The 12,372-nt window shown below is 40.4% G+C and overlaps 1 protein-coding gene and 1 long non-coding RNA gene across 5 annotated transcripts in view; one reads left to right on the top strand and one right to left on the bottom strand.

Moving 5' to 3' along the window:
* Positions 1-3,667: 3,667 nt before the first annotated feature.
* LOC117959319 overlaps positions 3,668-12,372 on the bottom strand; it is a 26,551-nt gene continuing 17,846 nt past the window's right edge. The window contains exons 2-3 of the long non-coding RNA XR_004659916.1: positions 8,659-8,661; positions 3,668-3,678 (exon numbers count right to left, since the gene is read on the bottom strand). This is a non-coding gene — a long non-coding RNA (uncharacterized LOC117959319). The remainder of the gene's footprint in view (positions 3,679-8,658; positions 8,662-12,372) is intronic.
* mbd2 (methyl-CpG binding domain protein 2) overlaps positions 4,526-12,372 on the top strand; it is a 49,485-nt gene continuing 41,638 nt past the window's right edge. Inside the window, exons 1-2 of one of the 4 annotated variants that reach the window (XM_034896382.1) lie at positions 4,914-5,030; positions 11,039-11,088. In XM_034896382.1, the coding sequence (XP_034752273.1) occupies positions 11,051-11,088 (38 nt within the window). In that variant the 5' untranslated portion in view covers positions 4,914-5,030; positions 11,039-11,050. Of the gene's footprint in view, positions 5,031-11,038; positions 11,089-12,372 lie in introns of all 4 variants that reach the window. The other 3 variants (XM_034896383.1, XM_034896381.1, XM_034896380.1) reach the window with 3 other exon arrangements.

Below are 12,372 nucleotides of genomic sequence, written 5' to 3'. Positions count from 1 at the left end.
CAAAAAGGACGAGAAGGAACTGTTTTTCAGCAATATGTTGTCATTTTTGGTATATCAAGTAACAACGGCATTATTTCACACATTGTATGAAACAATTATAATGTATTGCAATGTAATAAAATAATAACACATTGCATTTGTTAGTGCCTTTCAAGACACCCAACTACACCTAACAAAACATTAATAAAAACAAGCACAACATTTTTTTCAACAGCAACATCAAGTAGTGGGCTAAGTAGGCCTAATATCAATATCATGACTAGTTAAGTCAATAACATCATAGTGGACATGGTGAAAGTTATGTAGGGTGTGCTAATCTAAACAGATATGTTTTTTTAGAAGATTTGTTTCCTTCTGTATTTTTAGGCCTTCATTATGAGCCTCTGTATATGGGCGTGCACCGTGCTAATATTAATATTTAAAGGCCGTGGCGTGCACTCGACCAGGTGAGCTACCCTGGTGCCCCAAACAGATATGTTTTACTGTAAATTGTGATTTGAATTGAATGACAGTCCAGTTTGGGGGGTTTAGGTTGGCAGAAGAATTTTGTAGTTGATCAGTTTGTAAAAATGTAAGGGATTCCCTGTGTTGTAAGAACACACTACACACCCCAGTGTTGTTAGAACACACTACACACAGGCTTGGAATACACACACATGCTCAGGTCCTATACATCAAGCGGGCTCCTCTCCAGTTACTAGTCCACATTCCGTACTTCTAATGTACGTAGCCTACTAATTAGAGACTGAGCTACTGATGAGAAGTACTCATGAAATGACCCCCTGGCACCAGCTGAACCTCGGCTCCCTCACTCTTACTACTTGGCTCGACTTTTAGACACCAACATGCCCTATTTTGCCACTCGTCTTCCTCGATCGACTTCCTCTCACCACCTCTTCCCACTCCCCCTCATACCGTCTCACTAAACGCCATGGTGTTGCTGTCCCCATCTGTCTTCATCCTGCCATTCTTTTAGAGTTTCCAAGCAAGAATATCTTTTTACCAATATGTACAGGCCAATACAGACTGGCAGTCCATATCCAGCTCAGCTGCTTGACTCTGATTGGCTGACAGCTGGCCAATGAGAGCCTGGCTATCAGCATCCTTTACTGAGCTCATGAATAGTAATGAGCTCAGACAACATGACATCAGACTGACCAGCTGTTGGGATTGGTCTGTTTTCTCTTCTAATTTCTTTCCAGCGGATAGCGCTGCCAGAGGAGGTAGCCGTTTATCTCCACATTCATCACATAACACACACACATATGGACCCGACCTATTTCAAAAAATCCAAGTAAAAACGGTTTTGTGTGACAGGGCACCTTTAAAGTATCTGTAGCAGAAATTTGGATTCCTTTTAACCAAACGGATGGTTCCATAAAAGAAATTAAGGATCAGTTTACTAATATCACTTTTGGGTGTTTTATTTAATTTCATAGCATTATTCTGCTATGACGAAACACCGACAGTCTGTGATTATCCATTAACATCCTCTGATCTTGAATATTAGTCAAAATAATTCATACTTTGTGCTTTTTCGACTCAAACATTAGATATAATTTCCTAGGTTGCATAAGATTTAATGAACGATGAAAAATGCTACAAAATGATTGAAATGTTTTTTTTTTTTTAAAGAGAGAGAAACGTTAAAGAAAACGTCATAATAAGTGAAAAAAACGTCAAAGATGTCTCAAAAAAAGTGTTCATTTTCGATGCCCTACATTTGTACATATTGTAGGCCCAGTTTAATATGCAACTTAATTGTATACAACATGTGTAGTAGGGGTTCCCTGCTCGCTCTCTCTTTTAGTTAAGGGGCCCTTGGCTTAAAAAGACCCCTGCTCTAAATAAGGTCTATTACGTGAGCTTTTCTCTTTATTTAATAAGCATAAACTAAAGCATAAACAGTTAGCATGTTCTGTCTGTCTGGGCCGTTTAAAACTCTCTCATAAAAAGCTGCTCAGTAAGTAATTTTCTGGAAGCGTTGAACAAAAACTTCAAAAACATCGGAAAAAAACGACTCGATAAATAGAAGAAGGAAGAAATTTTGAAAAAAGTGGCAATGGACTTCTCTTTTGAAATGTAGAATACAACAGCCAAATATGTTCTATGGGCAATTTCTGTTAACCCTCCTGTTGTCCTTTGGTCAAATTTGACCCTTTTGAAAAATGTCTAAATCTGAAATATGGGTTTCTTTTAACCAAATTACCACAAAAATATGGTATATCATTTTTTTTTTTCACCCTCCCTAGTCATCAGAAAAATTCCTTCATGTGACCACAGGTACTGTGTGTTGTCTGTGCATTATGCTGTTATACTATGTTGTTATGGTTTGTTGCTGTCTGCATTAATGCTTTGCGGGAGAGCGTGTGGTGGCGCGGTTTAATAGCATCCGCCCGGAGGCTCGCTCCAACCAAAGTCAAATTCCTCGTATGTGTTCTCAGACCTAACAAATAAAGCTGATTCTGATTCTGATACAACGCGCTTTAGAAATCCAATTGATCACTTTCACTCCTGACTAAACTCATCTGTACGTTCCTCTGATCTTAACTATTGGTCAAAATAATTCATAATTTCTGCTTTTTTAACGCAAATATTAGGAATAAGTCTATACAAATGAGGGCTATTGACCATGAATTCCAAAAATTTGTTTAAAACTAGTGGTAGTAAGGTGGATTTTGGAGAAAAAAGTCTAAAAAAGGAAATGTTTGTCCTTTTTTTAACCTGGGAGGACAACACAAGGGTGGTATACAACTCTTAATACACTATATTTCTTCTTCAATCAGAAAAAAACACAGCAACAGATAATGTCTCAGAACTTCCAGGGAGGTGCCTCCCTCCAACGTCCATGGGTGCTTAAGGCCCCTTTAACCCAGAGCCTGTAACGTCACTGTGGGGAGGAGGAGGTGGGGGGTGGGGGGATTGAAACATAGAGGTGTGAGGAACGGAAGCAGCGAGTGATCACTCTGCTTCAAAGCCCAGGTAACCAGACACAGAACACACACCATCACAGGAAGTGTGGTTCCAGAAGTCCATTCCCATGGATCTGGAGTATTATTGATTACCATAATGTTTCAACAATTCTAGATAAACTGACCACAAACTGTAAAGATTGTATGAAATCAACCCTGTTTTGAGAAAAATGTGTTCTATTTGCAACCTACCCAAAAGCAGTGGTGGTCAAGTTACTTCATAAATATAATACATTATGGATTACTAGTTACTGTCATTTGAGAGTAATAAGTTATATTACAATATTACTGTCTCGGAATTGTAATGCTTTCCCATACTTTTGCATTCATATTGATTTACTTTCATCAAAATAAAAGTGGAAGTATGACTTGGTATGACGGGACAGCTTGCTTCATCACGGCGTAAACAACTCCTGAAAATAATATAATATTTATATAATAATATAACAGTCGTTCCAACCCCCGAGTCAGCAACAGGAAATAACACTCCGACTTTTCTCTGTGCAAACAAACGCCACTAACTGTTGGGTTAATATGCGTTGTAACTTCCTGAGATTGTAACGGGTGTAATATTACCGCCATTTTATTAGTAATGCGTTATACTACTGCAGTACAGCAAAAAGGAAAATAAAAATAAGGCGTTACCGCCATCACTGCCCACTAGCCAATGCATCACAGCGGTCCAACCTGCTGTTACCGTTGAAGCCTTTGATCATTTTCGGTATTAATCCCATTTCCTGCATTTCTACGTACAGTTATGACTGTAAAGTAAGAGAATAATTAAGTTGACCATGATGATAAATTATGCCAGAAAGAAAAGTGGCTTTTGGTTGAGATGCCGTGGGGGCACCATATTGATATATTAATTATATATATTATATATATATATATTTACGGTCTATGGGAGGCACAGCGCCTTTTTAGCGTTTTTTTGCAAAACAACATTGTAAATATATAATGTGTAATATGAATAATAAAAATAAATGACGTTTTAGTGGGCGTTCCCTGTAGTGCCGACCAACTCTGTGAGAGGATTTTCTAAAGGCCTAAGAGAAATGTTCTGTACTTTAACTGTAGCGAAACATAATTTCCATTTTTAATTTGGGGGCAAAATCCCGGTAATGAGGTGCCAGGACTGTTTATGTTATTTTACATATTTATTTCTAGTGTGTAGAAATTGTTGAGTGTAGGAAATTAGGTCTTTGACGCTGGAACCTTTATGGGGGAAGACCCCTAGACTGATCCCCCCCTCCCAGCAAGGCTATAATGCCCCCCCCAATGGTCAAAACCTAAGCCCTTGGACAGTTTGGGGGTGGCAGCAGCTCAGTCCGTAGGGAGCTGGGTTGGGAACTGGAGGGTCGGCGCTGGTCCAGCTGGCAGCCCACTCACTCTGACATCTCTCCATTTGTGCATGATCAGGTCCTGAGCATGTGTGTGTATTTCAGGCCTGTGTAGTGATTGTGTAAATTGTTGATCCATTGACAAATGAGTCGTTCATCTGTCACAACTAGACGATCTTTGAGAGCGCATGCGTGGGCGCTTGCGCGCGTGTGCGTACGTGTGTGAGAGTGTGTTATCGCAGACGTCACAGCCTGCCGTTGGTCCAATTCAGTTCAGTTCAGAAGAGCCGTTGGTTCTCCCCGGATGTTTAACTATATATACGGACCTGAAGGCAGTTTAAACCGGGGAACCATCTCACGCTCTGCACCGGGACACTTTTTCTTTTTTACCTAACCCGAAATAACCAGTCAAAACAGCCGGGGCGGAGGTTGGGAGAGCCGCCGTTAGCGTAACGTCCGTGACGTCGGTCCGCCCGGGCTGCTGCTGCTGCTCCGCTGGGATTACTACCACGCTGTTTTTGTCTGAAGGCTCCTTATCTGTGTATACGAAGCGGTCGATATCGGTTTCGGTCGGAGCCTAACCGTAGGATATATAGAAGTGTGTGATGATGGAGAAGAAGAGGACGGACTGTCCCGCTCTGCCGCCCGGCTGGAAGAAAGAAGAAGTGACCAGGAAGTCCGGGCTGAGCGCTGGAAAGAGCGACGTCTACTACTACAGGTAACAGTTACTCCGTCACAGTCACTGACCCGTCCCGGTCCCACAGCAAACCGGTAACCGATCAGTCACCCGGGGGTTATAATGATCCTAGCTCTGCCTGTCACCTCCGGTTCTGACCCTGAACGCTCTTCTTATCAAAGTTGTTAGAAAGTGTGAGATGACTCAGTTTAGCTGTCAGAGTAGTTACAATGTAGCGTAGCGCACATTCTACGGTGTTCCTGTAGGCGCTGTCACGGTGCCAGCGTGAAACAGAAACTCAGATGTGGTTTTTAAATAACAACACTCCAACAGACCCTGAATATTTAAACGATATTCCTGCACGTGTTTATACCGGTATATCGGCTGTCGACAAGCTGTACCGACGCTGACGGTTATAATGCAGGGTCAGTGGGTCCCAGCCAAAGAAATAAGATAAAACAAAAAACAAAGAAAAAAGCACAACTTCCACTAAATAATCTGTATTTTTCACGTTTTATTTGAGTGTAAATGTAGGCTGTATACGTAGGGCTGGCCAATAGTTCAATATGATAATGTATGGGCATCATATTTGGAGATATTGTGATATGCACTTCTTTTGTCTAAATTGATCATAACAAGCACATACTAAGTCAATGTTCTCAGAAACTCTGTTTTGAGGGGTATATTTGGAAGAATCACACTATTTTTGTGCATGCATGTAAACATAGTCAGTATATGGCTGGGGAAAGAAATATTTATTTTTCCTTCCTAATGTCACTTGAAGAGGTTTATCACGTTATTGATCACTTATGTAAAAATCTCATTCATAACATGCATTCATATTGTGAAAGCAATCCTTCAATTTATTTGCGATATTGATGTATTTGGTCAATAATAGTGTGATATCTGATTTTCTCCTTATCGCATAACCCTAGCTGTATATTTTCCATCATGAATCACTTATTATGCTTATGTGCAGCTAGCGAATGATCAGATAAATACACGTAATTGTAATGTGCCTCTTTTGTTTTAGTGTAATATAGGCCTATGAATTCAGAGTGGTTTATCCCTGGTACGCAGCCGCTGATTTAAAATAATTAATAATGATAATGCATTTTATTTATATAGTGCTTTTTAAGCCAAGTGCATGTTAAGACATGATCCAGCGGCCCAAATCGGCCCAAAAGTTCATTGGCCCTTCCGGGATTCACCAGAACCGCCAGTCTGCCTGTTCATAAAACTAGGGTCGGGTATCGTTTGGATTTTTAAGATTACGATGCCAAACCGGTACTTTTGAAACAATTCTGATTCTTAAACTGATTCTTGAAAAACTGAAAAATGAGCGCTGAAAATGTAAACATTAGAAATATCATACAACTTTGAAAAAAAAAAACATCGAAAAAAGCACCCACAATATTTAAAAAGTGACAAAAATGTCGGAAAAAGCAATGGTGTCGTTCATGGTTGACGGGAAGACAACACAAGGGTTAAAGTAATTCTAAGTAATATGTAATAAGTAAACCTGAGTCACCAGAGCAAATGTAGCGGAGTCTTCCTGCAGGCTTTCTGTACGCTAGAATGGCTCAAAACGAGGTAACCACGGTTAAAGAGTCAAAGGTAGAACTTCAGACACCACATCACCACAAAGTCATGAAGTACGTGTGAAAGGGCACCTTTAAAAATTGATCAAATTTGACCCAAAGACAACATGATGGTTAAACATACATGTTGCACAGTAACAGTTTTTAATCTAGAAACAACTTTTCACCTTTCACTAGTAACAACAAATATTATGTTAATTTGGTATACTAACCAGATCCCAGTGGGTAAATAGGGCATTTTAAAAGTAGCCAGTTAACGGTGGACTACAGAAAAAGTGGGATATTTTTACGTCCGTTTTGGAGCCGCAGAGGGAAAATATTTCAGTCGACACATTAAGTGGATCCAAAATAGGTATTACATAAATAAATGGATTGGTGGCGTGATGTTGTACTTTTGTCTTGTTTCATAAATTTGTTATTCAAAAAAGTATTGTTTAGGAACCGGTATCGAAGTCACGGTAATTGGACCGGCACAGGCATTTTCAACAGGGCTGTTGTCAGCTCTCCTCCGAACTGAAGCCTCGCAACACCGGGACGCTGAGGCAGACAGTCGGGGGCGTGCTAGCTAGCTAGCTAGCTAAATTATTATTAGATTAGTCGTCTATCTATACAGTTTACGTTACTGAGGAATTCATGGGTTAGCCCAGAGTTGTCAGCCGTGATCCAAACAATCATACTAAAAATAACTGAGCGTGTTGATCGATGTTGTAATCTTATGTTACCCACCCAGCTAGCTAATAGATAATATAATATATATCAACATAGATATAATTATAGACTAAACATTAGCATTAATACTAAGGTAGAAAAGAATCTTTGGTGTTGGATCAATGGACTTTGAAATCAAAAAAGTTGTAATATGTTTACTGATTATAACCCCCCCCCCCCCCCCCCCCCCCCCCCCCCCCCAAAAAAAAAAAAAAAGAAAAAGAAAAAAAAGAATCAAGGTTTGTATGGAATTGCGGGTCAAAACTTGTGATACAAACCAAATTGTGGGTTTGGTGTATCATTAATGCCCTGTTAATAACAATTAATATCCAGCGGCCGATAATTTATCAAATTCTTCATCAGATTCCAATGGTTGCCAAGCTAGTGGGGGGTGGCTGTAGCTACATATTAGTTCTGTACACCAAACAGAATCGCAGGCTCACGGGATCACTCGGAAATCTGAGTCCAGCAGAAATGAGTCCTAAAGTCCTGAAGTGAGTTGGCACTTCAGGTTCCCTCGTCACAGAGTCATTGGGATTTTGCATGGAATGAGGTCTGTGGTTAACACACGCTTCAGAGATTTTTACATTTTGTTCGGTGACATAAAGAGTGCCAGAAAATACCCCAGTCAGGAAGTTTTAACAAGACTACAGAGGTTGCTTTTTACTGTTGGCGATTGCATTTAAAAAATCATTAAAGTGGTTTTCTTTGGAAACATCCATTAAAAGTGAAGTTTATCTTGCTAAACAAAACATGTACAGTAAGTATCAAACTGTTGTTTGCCACAGAGCGTATTTTCTGCAATAATGTAGTCCCACTGGCTTTTTGTCAAGGGAAAATACAACATCCCTGCAGGACTGCATGTGTTCGTGTCCGAACCCCCAAGTGGTCGCGACCAATCAGCGTCCTCTGGGGAGTTATTGCCAGCCAGCAGAACATGAGCTTTCTGACTCATAGCTGTTCTATGAGCCGAGCGGGCTGTATAAATATCTCTCGTTGCTAAGCGTGGCGAGTCGTATCCAAGGCCCATCCTAATTACTGGAGCAGTGAGCTATGTTTGCATTGCACAAGAACCAAATGGGATTGGATTGATTGTTCCAGGGATTAGTCAAACCCTCAGGTGTTACCAGAGAAGTAGAGTTATTGTTTGAAAAAAAACTCAAGATTTTGATTTTAACAATTATATAAATGAATTGTCTTAACCCTTGTGTCGTCTTCATTTTCGGGACCCTCTCGTATCCCTCGGGTCAAATTGACCCGTGACTGATTTGGGGTTTTAAAAACATTTCTGAAATAAAATGTTACTTCATTATCTTTTAACAAATATGGTCTTTATCTCAATTTCAAACAATTGAGATAACATACTAGGGAACGCAATCAGTCTCTACTAGAACACAATTAAAAATGGAAGTGGGATTTGTTTAGTCATAAGGTTATAATTCATGTTAAAAATCCACCATTGGATCATTATCATGATCATATCCAGAAGAAATATCTGAATTGAGTCAGGAATACATGTTTATCACAGAAAATAAGGTAAGGCCGTTGATTTTGAGGTAGAAACAATTTACATTTTTCTTCTTGTAAAAATTGGAAAATGGGTTAATTTGACCCCAATACCATACAAGGGTTAAACAATTATTTAGCAAGTGACCCCGGTGTAAGCGGGTTATTCCCGACGAGGTGTCCTTTATCAGGTAATTATTGATTAATGGACTTGCTACGTGTCGAACGGTCATAGCCTTGCCCTCCTCCATTCATTTCTGAGAATGGACGCATCGCCGGGCATCAAACCTTCCTTATGGTGGGGTACCCTGGGAGTAGGGCTGGGTACCGAACCCTGTACTTTTACCGGTACCAACAGAATCACGTTGGTATTACCGAGTAATGGTTAACGTTAAATCAAACGGTGCCAAATGCTGGTACCTATAAAACAAGCGGGCCCAACAGTGGTTTCTATGCCCTGGTGACTGACTGACAAATACAAGAATTGAAGTAGAAGAATTAGTTAATTTAATTGGTTGTAGAGACATTTTCTAAATAACTAACATAATGTTCTAAATAAAAAGGATAAATAGTTTTGAATTTATTTTTACTACTTAAATCCTTTTTTTGTAATTAAAGAGGAAAAGTACTGGAAAAACGTACTGTTGTGTACCAGGAACAGAATTTCAGGTACCGGTACTGACACAGGTTCAGATGCTATGAGGTACCCAACCCTACCTGGGTGCTCACCTGGTAGAGCATGCGGCCCGTGTGCAAAGGCTCAGTCCTTACCGTAGTGGCCCAGGTTTGAGTGCAACCCGCGGCCCTTTGCTGCCACGCCGACCCCCCCACATTCTCTCCCCCTCACATTTCCTGTCTTAAATGTCCTACCAAATAAAATAATGCCAGAAAAAAAAAAAAAAATGTATTGACTCAAACAACGCCAAACCGAGCCTCAGTTCACAGTTTAAAAGACACACATCGCAACAACTAATGTCACCTCAGACCCGCGATTCACGACAAGACCAAACCGTTTTAGACCATAAGCGGGAGAGGTTTCAGCGCTGTGAACCGGCCCGCCTCAGCTCGCCACAAACCAGCCGATCAGCTGGTCAAGTCTCCAGAGGCGGAAGGAACGTCACCCGTGTCAACAGCCGATAGAGAAGTCAGCTGGTCAAGTCAGAGCACCGTACAGTGGAGCGAGCTGAAGAGTGGGAGCGTCTAGACCAAAGAGTCCCAGAAATAAAATGTTTTTGCCGATTCATCACTAGTAGGCCAGCACCATTAATCGTTATTAAACCGCGATCTCGATTCACCCTGTTCACGATTACATTTAAAAATAATTTTTATAAAAAATCTTTTTTTAATGACTTTTACGATTTCTGCGATTCTCATTGAATTTTACAAGCCGACTGCATCACAAGCGCCTACTTTCTTCCGTATAAGATTTTAAAGGGATTTTAAGGTTTTAAAGCACGGCGATGCTCTCCCTTCTCTTCATCGACGTCTCTATGGTTACAGGCTGGTGGTGATGAACAATGTGCTGCAGGTGCCAAAAACCAAATCTGTGTTTGGTACTGCCAATTTGTTTTGTTTTGTCATGGTCCATGTGTGCAATAAAGATTTCACTGCATGAGAAAAAATCATGGCAGAGAATTGGGATATCAATTCTAAGTAGAGCTGGACAATATATATATTATATTAATATAAGACTAGATATCGTCTAAGATCTTGGATATTATAATATTATAATATGGCATAAGTGTTGACTGTAACTGTAACTATTATTTGCCTTTACCCCCTTAGTTGTTATATCCGCATTACTGATGATTATTTATCAATAATCTCATTGTGTAAATATGCACTAGTAGTCAACACTACAATATCGTTGCGGTATCGATATCGAGGTATTTGGTCCAAAAATATCGTTTTTGCCATATCTCCATATATGTTAATTGCCGCTGCATGTGCATTTTAGAGGGGTTTGTGGTGCTGTTGTATTACTGAGTTCATCTTTCTATCATTTTTTTCTGACCCCATATACATAATTATGGGGCAAAAATAACTTGATATAGTATTTGAATATTGTAAGACAGTATTCTCCCTTTCACTTTCGCACTCTGAAGAATTGTATTACAATAACAAGAAAACGAAATGTAGCCACACTACGCGGTAAAAGTCAGGATACCTTGGCTCCTGCTCCAATTCTGACCCTTTTTTTTTTTTTTTTTTTTCTTTCAATGTTTCTCTCACAAGTCCCCCAACTCTATGGAAGTGCAACCCAAAGAAAAGAAAATCAATAATGAGTAAGTTGCAGCATCAGCTCTGTTTCATTCTCTATGCATTGTCCCTGCACATTACACTTCGTCCCACGACACTCAGGATAAGTGCGTTCCATGCAGTAGGAACACGAGCAAGGCGGCAGCGACTCGGCGTTTAACTCCCGTCTGTCTGTCTCAGACATCACATTTCAGCTCAGTCATCTCAAAAGCAGACCAAACGTCACAAAGTTTTTGCTTTATTTCATTTTTCTTTCACTGCATTTGTTGGAAAGAAACTCCCGCACACTGCCGAACTTGCAAAACAATATTGACATGACGTTAACGTCTCTCAACATACATACAAGACACATGAGAGGTAGGATAACTTAAAATGGATACAAATAATATATGTAGCATTAGGGCTGGATGATATGGAGAAAATCAAATAACTGAACGCCTAAAAAAAAGAGCAGCTGGAGCTTTAACTTAAAGACAATACACTGTGAAGAAGGGGTATCAAAGTCAACTTGACTGAGGGCCACGCCGGGAACTAAGAATCACATCAAGGGCCCGACATGTTTAGTTTATTGATATGCTTTTATTTAATCGAAAAAGTCCAATATCTGGGGTGGGGGGTCATAGTGTGGTTGGAAAATCAGAAATGTATTTTGGTCCTAAACCGTGATTTATAAACTAGCAAAAGTACTTTGAAATCAATTCTTTGAGACACAGGAAGCCAGTGCAAAGACTTCAGAACTGGAGTGATGTGATCCAGTCTCTTGGTCCTAGTGAGGACTGGAGTGATGTGATCCAGTCTCTTGGTCTTAGTGAGGACTGGAGTGATGTGATCCAGTCTCTTGGTTTTCGTGAGGACTGGAGTGATGTGATCCAGTCTCTTGGTCTTAGTGAGGACTGGAGTGATGTGATCCAGTCTCTTGGTCTTAGTGAGGACTGGAGTCATGTGATCCTGTCTCTTGGTCTTAGTGGGGACTTGAGTGATGTGATCCAGTCTCTTGGTCTTAGTGAGGAACCGCGCAGCAGTAGTCAAGTCTACTGAAGATGAAAGCATGGACAAGTTTTTCTAAGTCCTGTTGACACATAGGTCCTTTAACCCTTGATATATTCTTATCATAGCGCCGAGCATTTACAGACACATCATGTTCCCAAAACCTGTCGGTACCTTATCCATTAATAGAGAAACAATATCACAATAAAGACAACAACTAACTGCTGATACTAAGGACTGATAGTGTAGGTCTGAAGCGAGGCTGTGACCACGCAAAAGCCGCCGGCTGTTCGCTTCCTGTTGATCGGGGGGGGGGGGGGGGG

Source organism: Etheostoma cragini, chromosome 16 (assembly GCF_013103735.1).
Source record: "Etheostoma cragini isolate CJK2018 chromosome 16, CSU_Ecrag_1.0, whole genome shotgun sequence".
In the NCBI taxonomy this organism is placed as follows: Eukaryota; Metazoa; Chordata; class Actinopteri; order Perciformes; family Percidae; genus Etheostoma; species Etheostoma cragini.
Note: the sequence above shows the minus strand (reverse complement) of the source record. Positions and strands in the feature narration are given on the sequence as shown.